General features: G+C 43.9%; 1 protein-coding gene across 1 annotated transcript in view; it reads right to left on the bottom strand.

The window, feature by feature from the left end:
• FOXK1 (forkhead box K1) overlaps nucleotides 1-17,459 on the bottom strand; it is a 56,116-nt gene that overhangs the window by 15,048 nt on the left and 23,609 nt on the right. The window contains exons 2-5 of the mRNA XM_059861207.1: nucleotides 14,591-14,788; nucleotides 4,175-4,331; nucleotides 2,768-2,914; nucleotides 849-1,042 (exon numbers count right to left, since the gene is read on the bottom strand). Of these exons, the coding sequence (XP_059717190.1) occupies nucleotides 849-1,042; nucleotides 2,768-2,914; nucleotides 4,175-4,331; nucleotides 14,591-14,788 (696 nt within the window). The remainder of the gene's footprint in view (nucleotides 1-848; nucleotides 1,043-2,767; nucleotides 2,915-4,174; nucleotides 4,332-14,590; nucleotides 14,789-17,459) is intronic.

Genomic DNA, 17,459 nt, shown 5'->3' with positions numbered 1-17,459 from the left:
TCCCCAAATGCTGCACGCTCAGAACAGTTTTATAACCTCAAGTCATTCTCAAAGAACCTATGTCTGAGTTTGAGAGTGACAGAGAGAAGAAGAAAGATGCAAGTAGAGACAAGTGTCTGGCCCTGCATATGCCTGCAGAGCAGTTGCTTCCCCTTCTCCCTGTTGCCTCCCTCCCCAACCACTTGGTTCCCACCTCTGGTCCCAAACATGTGAGGAACTGTACATTTCTTTAATGACAAACCAGAATAAAAAGCTGAAAAATTCCCCTCCTGTTTCCACCACATTTTAACAGAGAAAATAGGAGGTGTGGGAGGAATGTTCCATGAAATTGCTGCAGCTAGTGCTGAATTCTACGTCTTCTCCTCACAGCTACCAGGCTCAAAGAAGCTCTCATTGCACAAGGCAGTGGAGCTGACTGGAGCAGCCACACAGAACTCCTGTTGCTCCACTGCTGACAACCACCATCAACCTGATCTCCCTATAGGAGGGTGTTTTAAATACCACAGAAGTTATTCCCACTATGATCTAATCCACATCTAAACACAGCTTTCCTGAAATCAGAGACTGGCATCTGAAAACACTCACTCCATTGATAACTGCTTTGAATTTCTTTGAAATGATGCCAAAACAGATACGTTATTTGATGCATTTTTGTAGTTTGCTCCTGGATTTTTTTTTGTTAAACACTTAAGAAGTCAGAACAATTTTCAGATTATGCCTCAGGACTAACTACATCACCTCTCAAACTATAAACAGAAGCAGAGTATACTCACTGTACTTCAGGAGAAGTTTTAGTTTATTTTCTTTGTAATGAGTTTGGCAGAGAGATGAGAGGAAATTGAAGTTACCTGGAGGAGAGAGGCCCAAAAGGTGTTCGGAAGCAGGACACTCCTCTTTGCCTTCTTTTTCTAAATGCTTGTTCTACAAGTTTGGCTTCAGAGGCAGGGTCAATCCTCCAAAAGGAGCCCTTTCCAGGCTCCTCTTGGGAGCGTGGGACTTTAATAAAGTAACGGTTCAAGGAGAGGTTGTGCCGAATGGAATTCTGCAGGAAGCAGAGGAATGAGGTGATTATTTTGCCACGAAGTAACAAAGACAAATGAGTTGCACCACACAGCTTGGAAAAATAAATGCACGCTGCCAGAATCAGTGTGGAAGGTAGAAACAAGTCACTCAACTCATACAGCTCAAAAGTCACAGGAGAACAGCAGGAGAAAACCTGGGGGAAAGTGTCAGAATTTCTCCTGACCAAGCTGAAAGATGAGTTTGCCTGGTACCAACCATTACTTAAATACATCTGGAGCCAGAGCAGTGACTTCTCTGTGGAAAGCCATGAAAGCAGAGCTTTTGCTGAGGCAGGGGGAAATCACTGTAAACCACATCAGAACTCTCTCAAAAGTCAGGCTTTATTCTTGGCAAGTGGAAAAAGTTGCCTGAGCCTGTGCTAACTGCTCACCTGCCAAACGATTACCAGGGTGCCCAAACATGCCCTAGAGGACACTGCACCTCACAGTAATCACAATGCAAGGCAGCCAACATGCCCTCAGCCAGCTCTGGGAGGAATCCATGAGCTCTGTGGCACTCTGCAGCTCTCTGAATGATGACAAGACTGTTTATCCTTTCCATTGTAACAGCCCACCTCTAACAGGGTGTAATGCTGCCTATTGGGCTGGGGAAGGGCTCAGCAAGCCTCTGTGTGCACAAACTCATCTCTCTTCCATTCCTAAAACAAAGCAAAAGCTTTTCTACCAGGTTTAGACAACCTCTTCACTGGTGAAGCCTTACAATGCCACTGGAGGGGAGAGAAAAAGGTAACAGCTTCACTCCCGGCTGAAATGCAGCTCTCTGAAGCAGGATGCAGCAACTGGTTCACAAAGCACAACTCTGCTGAGCAGGTTAGGGCAGGAAGTGAATTCCACAATTAATTAGAACTGCAGGGAAAAGCCAGGGAGGCAGAAATGTATTTATTCCAACTGCACTCAAAGTGCACCAAGCACTACTGCTCCTGCCAGTTGCACACAGTGAAATCAGCAGCTGCAAGAGCCTTTGCAGCTGTATTAGTGTATTACATTCAAATGCCAACACCCATGGTAGAGGTGTGATGCCAAGAAAAAGTCTGAAAGCAGGTGGAGTTGAGGTTCCTGAAACTTTGGAAGCAGCCCTCAAGTGAACACTGAAGTTTGATTTAGCATGTGTTAACTACATCCAAACTCTCCTCTGAAGCTGGTCAGGTTTCCTTGAGTACCACAAGGAGTCTATGGACTCCCAGTTTCCCAAGTTCCCACTCAAATTCAGAACTGCAAACTGACTTAGGCAGTGAAGTTGATACACTGGGAAAACAAAACATCTGTAATGATTTAAAGTGCTATGATTAAAAACTGGAGCCTCAGTTTTAGGCTGGATATCCTCTGCTTGGAAAAATCATGTCAAAGATCAGGTGAAGGATTAAGCAAGTATCTGGGCAGAGGAGTGACTGATAGCAAGGATGTAGGGAAATAAAATACAAAATGAAAGACACATGACTACAGCATTAAAAGAGGAACTAGAGAGCCCAACAGTAACACACTACATTGCCCTACAAAGTATTCAAAAAAAACCCCAACAGAACTAATCACCCACAAATGAACTAGTCAGCTTGTGTTAAACAAATTCACTCTGGGAACAGTCAAAGCAGCTCTATTCCCAGTGCCCCAAATCTTTAATAAATGCATTTCAAAGCAGATAAGCCATGTCAAAGTAGTTTAAAAGCTTGTCAGTGTCAAGAACTCACCTGCCAGCCTTTGTCAGCAGTCCTGTAATATGGATAATGCTTGGTAATGTGGGCATAGATCCCACTTAGTGTTAATTGCCTGTCCTGTGCTGAAGATATAGCCTGCACAATTAGCTGAGCATAAGAATAGGGTGGCTTGGATTCATCCTAAGCAAGAGAAAAAAAAATTAAAAAACAAAATTTAGTTACGAACAAAGAATTCCTATGCTACAGTGTACCACAGCCCAAACTTAAAAAGCACATTGGGCTGTAATTTTCACTGATGCCAAGGGAGCAGCAGGGCAGCTAAGAGAGCATCAGCTCTCATTGCTGTTTTATGTTGCCACCACCCCATTTTGCACAATCATTTGTGTTCAAACAGAGCTACAGGGCTGAGTCAGATGAAAGTATCTCCTTCCATCTCCCCACAACCACAGATAAACTCCAACTTCAGTCTGATTCCATTCCCCACTGAATTTCCCACACATGCTTACACTGGCACGAGGAAAGGGGTCAAGATAGGCAATTGGAATTAAGAAACAGAGTACAGGTACAGTCACTGCTTTCTGTGATCATGAATTAAAGCCTTCAGTTCTGCCTAGCTACAGCTCCACTCTGCTAGAAAGGTTTGAGGCTGTCTGTTATCAGCCCTCCTCCCAGCAACAAGCCCAACATGAAACCTGATCCCATCCCTTCCCTTCTCCAGCAGGATTTGTTTCATTCTAAGAACTTTAATTTGTTTGCTAGATCTCGTATTTCCAACTCTTCACATTACTCCATCAAGAACAACCCTTCTTGTCTCAAGGGAGAATTAAGTCTACAAAAAAAAAGCCATCTACTAGTGTGCTCCTCCACCCAATCCCAAATCAGGTGGTTTTGGATATGGAACTTTTAACTTTGATCTGAAGATCAGCTCACCAAAATTACATTTTATCACTCTAACAAAGTTATTTTTTAATCTAGATTCCACTTGCCACTCTCCTCGTTTAACGCCTACTTGACAGGCCTTCATGTTTGTTTTAAAGTCTGACTACAGACTTCTCATGACAAGGATCTGGTTTCTCCCCCTGCTTCTGCTTTCTCCAACTGTGTTTTGCAAAATACCATTAATTAAAAGAAGAAAATGAGATGCTGAATTTTATGTGCCTGTTCTTTATGGGATTTTGATTTATCAAACAAGCAAAAATATTATTCTTGCTTAAACACTTTAGTGAGTGATTTAAATATATTTTAGGCAGCTAAGCAAGCAGAGACTACCACTAAGCCAAGCACAGTTTGAAGGAATGACCTCCACCCCGTGCAGGACACTGTACACAGCACCCTTATGGTTCTTAAACCCCTTTTACTCTAACCAGGACTAGCAACAAAGCCCCAGACTTTAATAATCCTCCCAAGGAGCACTGCTGGGTAAGTAATGTTTGTGTGAACCTTTGGGCTGTCCCCGCCAGATGCATCTGCCTGCTGCTCTGAGGCTGCCTTTGCCGCATACTCTGCTGCCAGCTGCAGATCCGAGGTAATGTTGTGAACAAAACGATATCCTGAGGATCCAGCACCACGTGGACTGGCTGGGCAAGAGTTGGGAACACTGGAGAGGCAAAAAAACCAAAAATAAATACAGTTGTTATTTCATTTATTACCAAGGCACGCAGTTTACTCTCGAAGGTACAGTAAAGCTCTCTGGTCATGGAGAAGCAGATGCAATGGCCTAACTTTGGCCCCTGTGGCTTATCCAAAGCCCAGACAGATTGAGAAAAAAATTCACCAGAGATAAAATTGGAATTTCTACAAAATCCTGACACTCCCTGCCATATACACTTCCTGCAATCACAACAGAGCAGCATTTCAAAGTATTAAACAACTCCTTTGTGTTTAGAGAAGCACTGCAAACTTCAAACAGCATCCAATGTATGAGGGATGAATATTTAAGTAAATGGATAGTTTGTTATTATGACTTGTTAAGGAACAACACACCAATCTCCTTGTAACACAGATCATAGTTAATCAATCCTTCTAAGAGACAGCTCTACAGCACCAGAGCTAAAGCACTCAGAGCAGGGACCTGCCATGAAGGTCCCTGACACCACATCTGAGCCCCACAAGGCCATTCCCTGACACCAAACAGCTGGAGACAGGCGTTTCCTTGATTCACCCCACACCCATGCAGCCAGCAAAGGGGAGCTGCACTCACTGCCTACACACAGAGGTAGTCCAGCACCAGTTCTGGCTGAAAAAGGCACCTTCAGAGTGGCAGGGCCACCACAAGATGGCATTACAGGAACGGTGGCTGAGCACCACAGGCTGGGAAAGGTGATAAAATGCTACAAACACATAAAAGGGGGCTATAATTTGCAACATCACTCAGGCACACAGAAATGAGTGCTACAAGATGAGAACTAATTAGAGAGGCTTGTCTAGGGATCACACGTCCTTGATTTTTAGGGTTGGAAGAATCAAAGAATGGTTTGGATTGGAAGAGACCTTAAAGATCACCTTGCTCCAACCCCCTGCCATGGGCAGGCACACCTTCCACTGGACCAGGCTTTTCCTAGCCCCATCCGACCTGGCCTGGAAGGATGGGAGGAGAGGGATGAGTCTGGGAAGCTGAAGTTCCCTTTCTCTGTCTCTCCCTGTCCTGTGCTGTCCAGAATTGAAGGATTCAGTGCCAGAACAGCAGGATGCACAGCCAAATCCCAGGATTACAAATGTCTTCTAGGAGCAGAGAAACAGTAAACAAGAAAGCAAACCAATACACAGAAGATTTACATAGCAAAACAAGCAGTTCAAATTGTATGAAAAGATGCAAATTGAAGCTCACAGCTGGAACTAGAATTCAGTAAAACTGGCATAAACAATCCTCTTACTGGTGAAATGCCCGATAACTGACACAAACAAACGCTGACACTCATCACAGCACTGCACCAAATGCTGTATGAAAAAACGCTGAACATGGGCCCTTCCTCAAAAGGTGATGGCTGGATAGATTCCCCCACATAGACACAGGGATGGAGAAGAAGCAGTGAGACAAACTTTGTTTGCTCAGGAGGCAATACCTTGGGTGCAGAAGCAATTTGTCAGTGTAAGGAATGAGCATTTCCTACCAGTCCAACCTGTAAACTGAGAGGTGCTGCTACTCCTTGTGGTGTCTCTGCAAATGGCTGCAGTGCTGAGCTCAGCACAACCCAGACTGGTTTCTTTAAAAAGTGAATTACAGAATGGGGGAGCTGGGGGCAGAGAAAAGGCAGCAGAAATATCCAGCAACAACAAATCCTTGAAACAGGGAACTCAAGCCTTGTACAGCACCTGGTAACCCTTGCAGTGCCCACCAACAGTCCTAGGCATTCATGGGTGATGCTGTTCAGAAGCATAGCAGAAGGTAAAGCTTTCAGGTAGTGCAAGGTATAAAATGTTGATGAGCCCATACTTATAGATCTCCCTTTGCAAGAGATAAAGGCATTTCTTACCCAGCCTTTCAATGAGCAGAGACCTATTTGTGCAGGAAAATGAATGAAAATTTCCTACTCCAGGCTTTGGAAGTGGGTAATACTAAACCACAGAAGACACTCTTGATGTCTTAGTCTTCGCATGAGGAGCTGGTGTGAATTTAATTATTCTGCTGTCATTTTTCCATAGCTTCTTCATGTACACACTGCTTATAATGTGTAGATAATTACAACTGAAAGCCATTTTCATACATGAAACAATGACAAACTAAAACCACAGTGATTCTTTTTGTGTTTGGCACCCAAGCAATTATTGTAACACACAGGCCAGAAGTGGAATAGGATGAAACAGTTTTCTGATTTTGTTATTTGTCTGCAGAAATACACAAACAGCAAACCACAGAGACTGCAGCCAAAACTCAGGACAAAGATATGGAAGAAAGAAAAGTTCTCCAATAAATCCATGCTCTGCAGAGCCGTATTTCTTGCTTTTCCTTTTTAAGAAATACATAAACAAAAATAGATAAAAGAATTTGTTCCTTTATTCAAGATCAGCAGAGCAAGCAGCTCAGTTTTTGCCTCTCCAGCTGTAGCGTCTGAATTTTAAGTATAATCTCTTACTTAAAAAAACAAACAAAGAAAAAACCAAAGGGAGAAACCCATTCCTTGCAGGGCTGTGATTCTCTGGAGTGTTGACAAAGCCCCTCCAAACTAAAGTGTTAGTAACTTGTAGAAAAGCCAGGCTCTCCCAGCAGATATTCACTGAAGAACAGGATCATGATCATCCCCTAAAGAAGCAGCTGCCCCTTGGGACAGCCACAGGTGATACCAAAGATTTGGAAGAGATAATAATCTTTTATCAGGATGAAGCTCTTTTGTCCAGGTAGATCTGCTTCCTTTCAGCCTGGATCAATGATCAAATCAAGAGATGTGGGGACAGAACAAACACCAGTGTTCAGGCACTCCAAGCACAGACAGGGTAACACATGCTGCTGAGTGCTCAAGCTCTCAGTCAATCATCACAGCTCTTCAGAGGGGAGGCAGAAAGAGCTGACTACTGGAAAAAACAGGGAGACACAATCTGTTCTCCTCCCAACACGGGACAGAAGGAGTGAAGAAACAGTTTTACTAAAAATACCCCTCTGAGGGTTAAGTTAAAATTAAACATTAGTGCAGTCAAAAGAAAACAAGCAAATACAATGCAGTGACATCAGTTTCCTGGAGTTCCTGGAATTCTCCTCGCCACCCAAAGCCAGGGGCTGGCCGGGGATGCTTGCATGCACTCACACCCCCTTTAAAAATATTATGAAACAAAGAGTTTTCCCTACAAACACCTGTTTGTGCTACAAAACAAAAATCAACTGCAAGGACACTAATAATGATTTGTTGGATATTAACATGGCATCAATACTTGGCAATAACTTGATCCATGTTGATACTATAACCTTTCACTGAGAAAAGCACCCCTAGGTCTGCAATTTCACCCTGCTCTGACATCCCACCACACTGCTGTGATCCATGCTCACTGTCCATGCTGGCAAACTCAGCTTACAAGCAACCCAAGGTAATTTGGGTTAAGCTTGCTTGATATTGAAGAGAGCATTTTGGAGAGGAACCAAGTGTTTTACACCACTGAAAGACACACAGAGCATGGAAGGAACCCAGCTGCAGTTACCCACAGTCTTAATCCTTTGGTACCATGGTTAATGCCCCAAGTGCCAGAGATCTTTGATATCCATTGAGGATTCAACTTGAAACAGTGACTGCAGGCAGCCACTGAGCCACAGTTCTCTAAATACCATGCTGAGAACTCAGCTTTAGAATCAGACTACAACCACGTGCTGAATCACACCAGTCCTCTGCAGCATGTTTTCCATTTCAGACTTAACCCTTCTCTGGCAGGAAGGCCAGAAAGTTGAGGGCTGAAGGCAGTGTCTGCAATACACTCACCCATGCTAGTGGCAGGATGCCTTTTAAACACGGGGCTTGAACGTTCTTTGTAACACCACAATTCACTTTCAACTCCTGCCAAGAGGAACCCAGCCTGCAAGTTCACAGCACTTGCTAGCAGCAATTAACTCTAAGCTGCTGGAGAGTGTGTACAATGTGCTGCATTGCTATTGGAATGTCCACAATCAGTTTGTTTAACCAAAGAATCAGCCTGCAAAAATAGGACTTACCACTGTGTGCATGGGGCATTCCCACCAGGACACTGTGTGTTGCTTGTCTACTCTCATTAAAAAAAAAAAGAAAGGAAAAAGGATAGAGCAGATCCAGAAAAGGTACTGATACGGATAAGTAGGATGATTGGAGATATGGAATGGATTTCATACAAGAAAAAATTGTTAAAGACAGAAGCTGAGGTGCAAAGTGACAGAGCTATAAAAACAAAGCCAAGGAAGTGTTTGGCTCCTGGCCTCCTGCACCAGAAGAGAGGGTGAGCACAAAATGAAACCAAGCAGCACGTCCAAAACAAAAGAAAGTGCTTCTGCTTCTGTGGCTTCACTGTGGCGTGACATGCTGTAAGATGGGGCTGATGAGAAAGTCTGTGTGAATGGAGAAGGCCAGTACACAAATTCTTGATAAAAGGGAAGGACAGGGAAGCCATCAGGGCTTTAGAAGACAGTCAGAAGTCCCTGGTTCAAGGCAGTCTCCTGTCCAAGAAAATGGAGGTGAACTACACCTAAGTCAGCATTTCTGTTTTCCATGTCTGAGGCAGAACACTGCTAGAGGGATCAGCTCCCTGGGCACATTGAGAGTCTCACATAAAGATTTCCACAGTCTCTCAATACTAGGCATGTTTTATTGACTAGGCGGTAATAAAAATAAAAATGAAGCAACAAGTACTTACTTTATTTATTTATGGTCATATTACAAGTCTGTGAACAATCTGGAAACCAAAACACTCCCAAATTCCAGTGCCAACTTCCCCAGAAGGAGAGGCAGTAGTAGAATGCAGGAAAGTTCCCCTGTTACTCAACTGAGGGATCAAGCTATGGAGGCTAAATTTAAGCCAGGTATATGGAAAAAAACACCTATCCTCTCTAAGACAAAGAGGAAAGATTACCTGGGATCCCATAAAGAATTCCTGACTTGTAATCTGCAATGCTAAAGAAGAACAAAACCATTGCTGGTTTAGGATATGGTATGCACATGGTAGTGCCTTTGAAAAATTCCCATGTGCACATCTGTGAAGCAGGTACAGAGACACAGCAAGGTAAGAGTTACAGCCTTGGCAATGCTGCCAATATACAGATTCCAGTCTGACTGGGCATTTTTCAAGCCCCTGTTGGGTACAGGGGAAAAAAATCACCATTTCTTATAATCCTCCCCAGTCTGTTCCTCGAATGCAAGCTGGAAGTGTGTTGCCCTGGGCACAAGGACTATGGTTAGGGAAATAGCACAAACCTCTGACTACCACAAAACTCCACTTCATGAGCCTGCAAAAAGGGGCATGAAGATACAGGGACGCTTTTCATGTGCAATAAGCAAGAATCAGGTCAAAGTACAGCCCTTGGACTTGCAAAACAAGCCCTTCCACGATACACCAATCAGCAAGAATGGCTGAGAATCCTCCACTGCTCTCACCTTCCCCAGCCTAGCCCCAAAATCGTAGCTCAAAGAAAGGCAAGTCCTTGCACGTTGCGTGTTTCAGACAGGTTTCAGAAGCAATCACAAGTGGTGAGACTGCCAAACCAAGCTGGATTTTGATGTGAAAGGAGAAATCTGAGAGCTACCCTGCATGCTTAATGCTGAAGAAAACCAAAGCTGTCGAACAAGCCACAAGTGAGAGAAAGTGAGCTATCCACGAAAGGTGAAATTGTTATTACTCGTCAGTGCTCCAGTGGTTCCCCTGGAAAGGAAGTGACTTCACTCCAACTGTGGATTCAGTGAGCATTTTATACTCATTGGGGAAGAGGAAATGCTCCTGTAGCTGGTGACATCTGCAACCCTTCCTCCAGCACATGGCTTGGCACATGTCCTCTAGCACACGTCCATTATCTGCAATAAACATGCGTAGGAGCTCCCCAGCCCAGCACAGGCTGCTGCTTCTCCTCTGTGATGTATATGCATCATCCTCCTTGGCTTGTGGTTTGGAGACTTGGGTGATTAAAAATAATCACCTCTCTGTCCAACCGTGGGAGTTGCCTGAGCTGTGCATTCTGCCTGAGTGCAGGAAGTAATGTATAACTGAGATGATGCAAAAGAGCCTGCAAAAAACCTGCCTTGGAGCTCTTCAGGAGCGTTTCAGTTCAATGGCTCACAGTGCTCTGGGAAGAGGCAAAGCCTCAATGAAATGGAACAGGGAATATTTATGCATCCTGCTCCAGTGACTGAAGGCATCCACTGAAACCAGGCTTCATTCAGCTTCCCCTACACACCTTCAGAGTAAACGTGCAAGCGCAGACTAAATCCCAAGGGCTGTGAAACAGCAGTGCATGGCTGTCCTAGAGCCTATAAAAAGTCCCCTTCCTTTTCCCCAGCCAAGTCTGGGTCAAAGCAGAGCCAGCATTTGCAGGAACATGGCTCACACACACTCATGTCATGCTTTATGGAATAAGAGCTCAATACATAATTTATCTACTACACACGCTTGTGAAATAGTAATTACACTCTGCATGCATAAAAATCAGACAATGAATTTAAATGACCTGTTAAAGGCCACAAAACAAGTTGGTGGCTAAGTCAAGATAACTGCAGTTACTTCTGAGTAATCCACTATCAGAGCATGCAATGTGTTACTGAACTAATTTCTCTCAGTGAAAAAAAGACCATATGAAACCAAGCAATTCAGCTCACACCTCCTGGTTTACTAATCAAGCTTATAGAACAAAAGAAGTTGATCTTTCATTATTCATGCCATTAACTGCATTGCAAACTAGTTATCAACCCTTCCAGTAACAGCCATACATAGGCAGACACATTAAGAGCTAACTGTTAAAATACCAGTTTGGCTTCACACACAAATATGTACCAGACTAGCTAGAAACACTGAACCTCACCAGGCACTTTTGGAGCATGGTTCTCACAGGACCCTAAGGACTCTTACTCCTACATGTCAAAGAAATTTTTTTACTGATAAAGACTTTGTTTGTGAGCTAAGAATCCATGCCCTTTCTGTGAAAAAACCCAAACAAGTACGAGACAAAACGTTCAAGCCCCAAGTTATTCTAGTGCAGAGATAAGCCAGAAGTAGCAGCTGTAAAATATGAATAATACTACTGACCTCCACAGGACATTTAGTATTTCTGTATTGTAGTGTGTGTGTGTGTGTGTGTGTGTGTGTCTCACTGAGAACACAACTGCTGTCTAGAATAGGGAAGCAAGTACAAAGAAATAATTTAATTTTCATAAATATTAAAACTACCCCAGCTCTGAGGGGCAAGGCTGCAGAGAAATGCTATTTGGTAAACTGAGTCAAGTTACTGCTACAGGGCCATTAACAATGACTGGACCATAGTAAAAAGGAAACTGAACACAGTAAATCTAAACTCCAACTCAGTAAGACTTTTGAGAAGAGGAATAGAGTCCTGCATCACACCTTGTCTCTGTAGATCTGATAATAATCCAAGCAGAAGCCACTCTGTGGGCTGGGTTATAACAGAGTCACATACATGTGGATATTGTGCATTTATCACAAAATCAGAAGTGTTTGCAGTATAGGTGAGAAATTCTGTGGAACCACTGTCACTCAAAGAGGAGCCTCCAAATCCAAGGTGCAAAGCTTAAAGCCATATACTGACAGACAGTTCCTTAACTCCTGGAACTGTGACTCAGTTTTATCTCCAAAAAGTAGAGCTGAATTCAAGCAAACCCTGCATCATTTTCACAGAGCTTTTTAAAGCCTTGAAACTATTGAGGAGCAATTTAGTGCTACTCTGCCCTTTTATATGTTGTGCAAAATGGCAGGCTGCTTCTACTGAGTTCCTACAACCACAGTGGCCTTTTCCTTTCTGGAAAATGAAAGAAAAATACAAGTCTGATTTTTTTTGAAAAGGAGTTTTGAACTCAAATCAGGAAGAAATAATCCATGCCTGTTTGCAACCCTCTCAGCGTGCTGCCAACCAACATTTTCCCTTACAGCTGTACAACAGCATTCAAAACACATCCACACAGAGCCCCTCCTGGAGACAAAACACCTAGCTGAGAAAACAGTGAGCACATTTCTCCCCAGGAATAAGCAGGAATCTTGCTTTGCAAAGCTGCTGAGGGTGGCAGGTTTGGTTTTGTTTAACTAAAGCTCATTCCCTCTCTAGGCACTGCACTTTGCAGAGAGAAAATAAATAGGCTGGAAAAAACCCAGAAGCTTGCAGGGGAGAACCTGCAGGGAAGCAAGCTGCAGTGCAAACAGGGAGGCAGAGCAGGGCTGGGGGTCAGCAGGGCAGGGCTGGATCTGGTGGGGGGAGTGCAGGTACAGCCCCTGCCCTACACCAGGGCGGAGGCAGGAAAAGGGGGCCAGGAGCCACTTTCCAAAAAGGAAATTTCACCCTGCCCAGGATTTCCAAACTGCAATAATTTTCCATGGGCCAATCAGGGAGGAGCAAGGCAAACGCACCAAATTAGGAAAGTAAATACTAGAAGGGGGAGAGGAAGGAGGAGGAGGAGAACCCAGCAACCACCTCCCAAAGCCAGCAGTGGGAGAGGGGTCTGAGTTTCATGCTGAGCCCCACCAGCCCTCCCAGCTCTGCATCTGGGAAGGAGCAGAGGACACTGTGCCAGCCTCACCCAGCACTGTGAAGCCACCAAGAGATCAGAGAGCTGCCCTGGAAGTCAGATGGCCAGAATGCATAGCTACATGCTCCCAGAGGAGCATTCCCTTCTCAGGCTGAAACACCCAAATCACTTTCCAAGCCTGGCCCACAAGGGAGAGCTGCAAGACCCTGCCGGGGGAGAGGGGAAGGCTGAAGGGGCTGAGCAGGGATGTTTACAAACGTGTCAGGCCCTCCTCTGTAAGAGGAACTCGGAAATGAAAGGGCTTCAGCAAGCGAAACCTCAGATGTCTTTTGAGGTTTTCTGAAGACTTGGCTGGCTTAGCTTCTGCTCGAGACAAACGGATGCAATCATTAATCATCCTTAGTAAACACTGCGTTAGGGGCTGAGCACAATTCAACACTACTATTTCCACTTTCTCCTTATGCAAAAGAAACATTCCCAGGGAATCAAATATCAGTTGCAGGCATATGCCAGAGTCAAAAGATACAGCCTCTGTTAGTAACACAAACCACACTGTGCTGCTTTGCACAAGATGACTGAATGGAAACTAACTACCATATGTTGGCAAAGGAACCATCCCCCTCCCCTCCCAGCAACAAGCTTCATCTAAAAAGAGAAGGTTAAATATAAACCAAAAGCAGTGCCTGAACAGAGGACTTAAAACCACAGCTACCTCCAGCCCCCTCTTTCTAGAATATCTGCATTGCACATCTGTGCAGCTCTGTAAGGCGGTCGGAAAAACCCAAACAAGCCTCTGGATCATGCAAACCCAAACCAATTTCATTGTGACTCTGAAGTCTCAGTCTCAGCCATGCAGATTTGAATACTACTCACTGAATTAGTGCTGTCAGAAGAGATTTGCATATTATACCTTTTTACAAATGTACAGACAAGAAAACAACCCAAAGGCTACTACTATTAGCAGACACACTCTTGCTATTTTGATGCCTACATGTTTTAAAATTCTAATACATCATCCTATACCACAAGTCTCCTTTACTTTACAAAATGCATGATAATTCAAGTAACAGATTTAACTTTAAAAGATTTCACTGAAACTCTGTAACATCAACTCTTTGCTGAAGAAGAAAGAAAATATTCCATACAGTAACTTGATGTTCATCTTATTTCTACTGCACATCCACTGATCAGATCATTTACAAAACAGGATACCCACCCAGATGTACATTTAGATTGTTACAGCCCCTCAGTACATGGTCAGCATCCTACCCCCATTTCCTTCCATTCCCAGGAAACCACGTGCCAATGGCCACCCCGTCCCTAACTTCAGATAACAGCAGCACCACCCAGCAACAACAGAATATTACTGGGATAAAAATAAAACAGGCAGTCTTAAGATAGAAAGTATATGCCTGCTTTCTTTTCTCCATGCATATAGGTAGCTCTCAATAAATATTTCTAATTCCACTGCCAAAGATAGACTCTATAAGTAACTCTATAGTGTGAAACCAACACTCACGTTTACTCTTGAACCTTCTGAGCACTTGAACAAAACCCTTGTGCCCTACTGCTGGCCACCATAACGTTTTTTAGCAGTCTCCCATCATTTTGAACATGAGAGATTTAATTAGTTATTTTTAATGGGACATTTCCTGCACCAAGGATACCAAACAAAACAGGGCTGACAGACTGATGTCAGAGAAGACATTTTTGAGAATGAACATCTTACCTGATAGTGCCTGTGGGGGATGGGAGGGGACTGACCACGCTCCGGAGATCCGGCTCCGGGATGTGGATCTTCAGAGGTGATATCTGAGGGTAAAGTGGCCGAAGGGGATGTGTTGAGGCTTCCTCTTTTACTTCCTCTTTATGGTATAAAGATGTGAACTGGATTTTTATAACCGTGCTAGGGAATCGGAAAGTACATCTGGAAGAAAAGGAGAGGGAGAAGTCAGTTTCACACATGATACTGAATGTACTTAAGAGGTTTTGTATGCAGCTGATGCATCATTAATTAATTTGAAGTCCAACATTCTCTACTGATCTTTCTGCCCAGTGTCTTGGGCAGAATTACTGATCTTTTATAAAGCTCTGTAAATACTTCACAGTGAATCATGGGCCATCTAGAGATGAGATGCAAGCTGAAGATTTGGGTAAGTTCAGTGATTTCCTCAAGGCCATGTATTCAATCAGTGACTAAGCAAGATGCACTCCTGTAACAACAAACTCTTGGGTTCCTGCAATGTATCAAGGACTAGGATCTATTTTTTATTAGCTCACTGCACACATCTCAGCAAGATCCAAGTCACTAGAAAGTATCAAACCACAAGCAATAGGGAACAAAACAGCCACAAAGTCCAGACAGAGCAACAAAGAGCCTCCAGGTAAGAATAGAGAGTACTATTTAAAGACTTGTCTCTATATATTGTATAATTGATATCCATTTATATTATCTGTGCACATGATGTTAAAGGATCATCTAGCAGGTTTCAGATTAAAATACATTACTTTAGAAGTGCCTCCCTTTAGGGTTACAGCTACCAGGTTTACAACAGGGCCCCTGCAAGCCTGTGGGGCCTCATTTCTTCTCTAAGTAACATTTCTTTCCAATTGTTATTTAGGAAAAAAATTAATCACACAAGTGCAGCCTGCAGGAGATGCTTGGAAATTTAAAAGGAAATAAGCGCTGACATTTTCCATATTTGAACAGAAAGCTTTCTAATTTACAGTGTGTACAATGAGCACAGGGCTGTAAGAGTGAGTGTTCTGTAATTCTTCTTATTGCACTTTAATTAGACAATCATGTGCAATCAATACAAGCTTTCCAGGAATCATTTCACTGATACTAAGGTTAAAGCAGCAGGAAATAAAAACCAGGTTTCGCCGTGGGAAAGGCCAGCAGAGCACAGTAATTGTGCTGGATTCCAGCATCTTGCCTATAGAAGGAAAGGAAGGGATTTGGGTGGTGTTGTTCTAGCACTGTAAGTGCTGGTGTGGGCTGAGCAGAATTCTTTTAACCAGTGCATTATTGAATCCTACCAGGGAACAACAAGGTGACAAGCAAGTCAATCTGCACCTTATCTTAATGGTGCTATTGACAGAAATGCAGCTCTAAAACACACTCACTTGCTCTTGGTTCTTTGACACAAGCAGATTGTGCTGTAAGGTAATGCTCAAAATTATCATTCAGGCATGGGTAGCTCATTCCCATCTCCCACCTCATCTCTCAAATGAGCTGGCTCAGCATTCAGTGGCTCTCAATGGCTCTGCTAGTATAGCAGGAGTTTGCATTGCATTTAATTCACTTCAGAGGTCCTGCCACCTGCACTCATTAATGCATTAAATAAGAACATCATTGCTGGCAATGCAACCTAATTGTGTTTATCTAACCCTTCTAAACAAGGTTCCCTGCAGACTCAACATGAAGGCACAGTTCAAAACAGCAGTGTCCATGCCTTGCAGCGTCTGCCAGCAGCAGGCACCAACCTCCTGAGGTGAACCTGAAACAAGAATGTTGAGCCACTGCCCTGGATTTTAAGCTTTGTACTGCTACATGGATTTGCTTAAAGAGAAAAAGCTCAAAGTACGTATGTTTCAATGAGCATCACATGCACTAAGGCTCAAAACCAGTACAAGCAAAGCTTCATCATTTCTCAAGCCCTTATCAGGGAAAAGCTGAGCTGCCTGTCACAGAGCGATGGAATTCTCTGCTGTAACACCAACTGCTCAGCATTTTCCAACACCCGAGTCAAGGACAAATCAGTCCCTGTTCAGCAGTGTTCAGTGCAATCCCAGCCTGCTGCTGATCAACAGGCCTGACTGCACGGAGCCCTAAGGCAGTTTTGCAGCACTGCTGAGGCCAGGAGATCCCCCACTGCAGCCTCACAGCAGTAAGGAGCTCTATCCCACTGCCACTTGGGTCTTCCTTTTCAGAAGGAGCCAGTAATGCAAGATCCATATCTCCTAAACTGCTCTGAGGTGATGGTAAAGTAACTCCTTAACTCCTTAACTCTACCCCACTTACTGATGCTGCAGCAATATTAGATAAAAAGTGATACCTGCACCCAAACCACTGTGAGAGGCTGTCCCATCAGCCTGTGAGTGTGGGCAATCTCAAGACAATCTGTTACTTTTCCAAAATCATGAGTCAACCTGAAGTGTGAAGCCTAAAGTAAGGCAGTAAATGTGCTGAAAAGGCCCATCCAGCACTGCTTTTCCTGCGAGCCTCCCCAGAGCCACCCGAGCCAGCCATGTGATTTACCCGCAATCTCAGCCTGCAAGCAGGGCAGAGAAACAGAGCCTGGGCTAGGCTGACTACACAAGCAAACAATTCCTTGGCTGCTGTGATTTTGTTTTCAGACAGACAGGCTTCCCAGTTCACTGAAGCAGAACCCAGGATGTACAAGCAGCTTTCATGGATTATGGGAACTAGCATGAACATGGCCATTTTGTAAGGAAGCAGTCCCAGGAAAACAGGGGAGTGGATGTATGCAAGGGTGCTCACAGCTTTAGAAAGTCCTGCAGCCTGCTCTGTGCTGGCTTCAGTACTGCCTGCAAAGTCAAGCTGGGGTAACATAGCTGTATTTATGCTTTTCCTG

This window comes from Haemorhous mexicanus, chromosome 17 (genome assembly GCF_027477595.1).
Source record: "Haemorhous mexicanus isolate bHaeMex1 chromosome 17, bHaeMex1.pri, whole genome shotgun sequence".
In the NCBI taxonomy this organism is placed as follows: domain Eukaryota; kingdom Metazoa; phylum Chordata; class Aves; order Passeriformes; family Fringillidae; genus Haemorhous; species Haemorhous mexicanus.
Note: the sequence above shows the minus strand (reverse complement) of the source record. Positions and strands in the feature narration are given on the sequence as shown.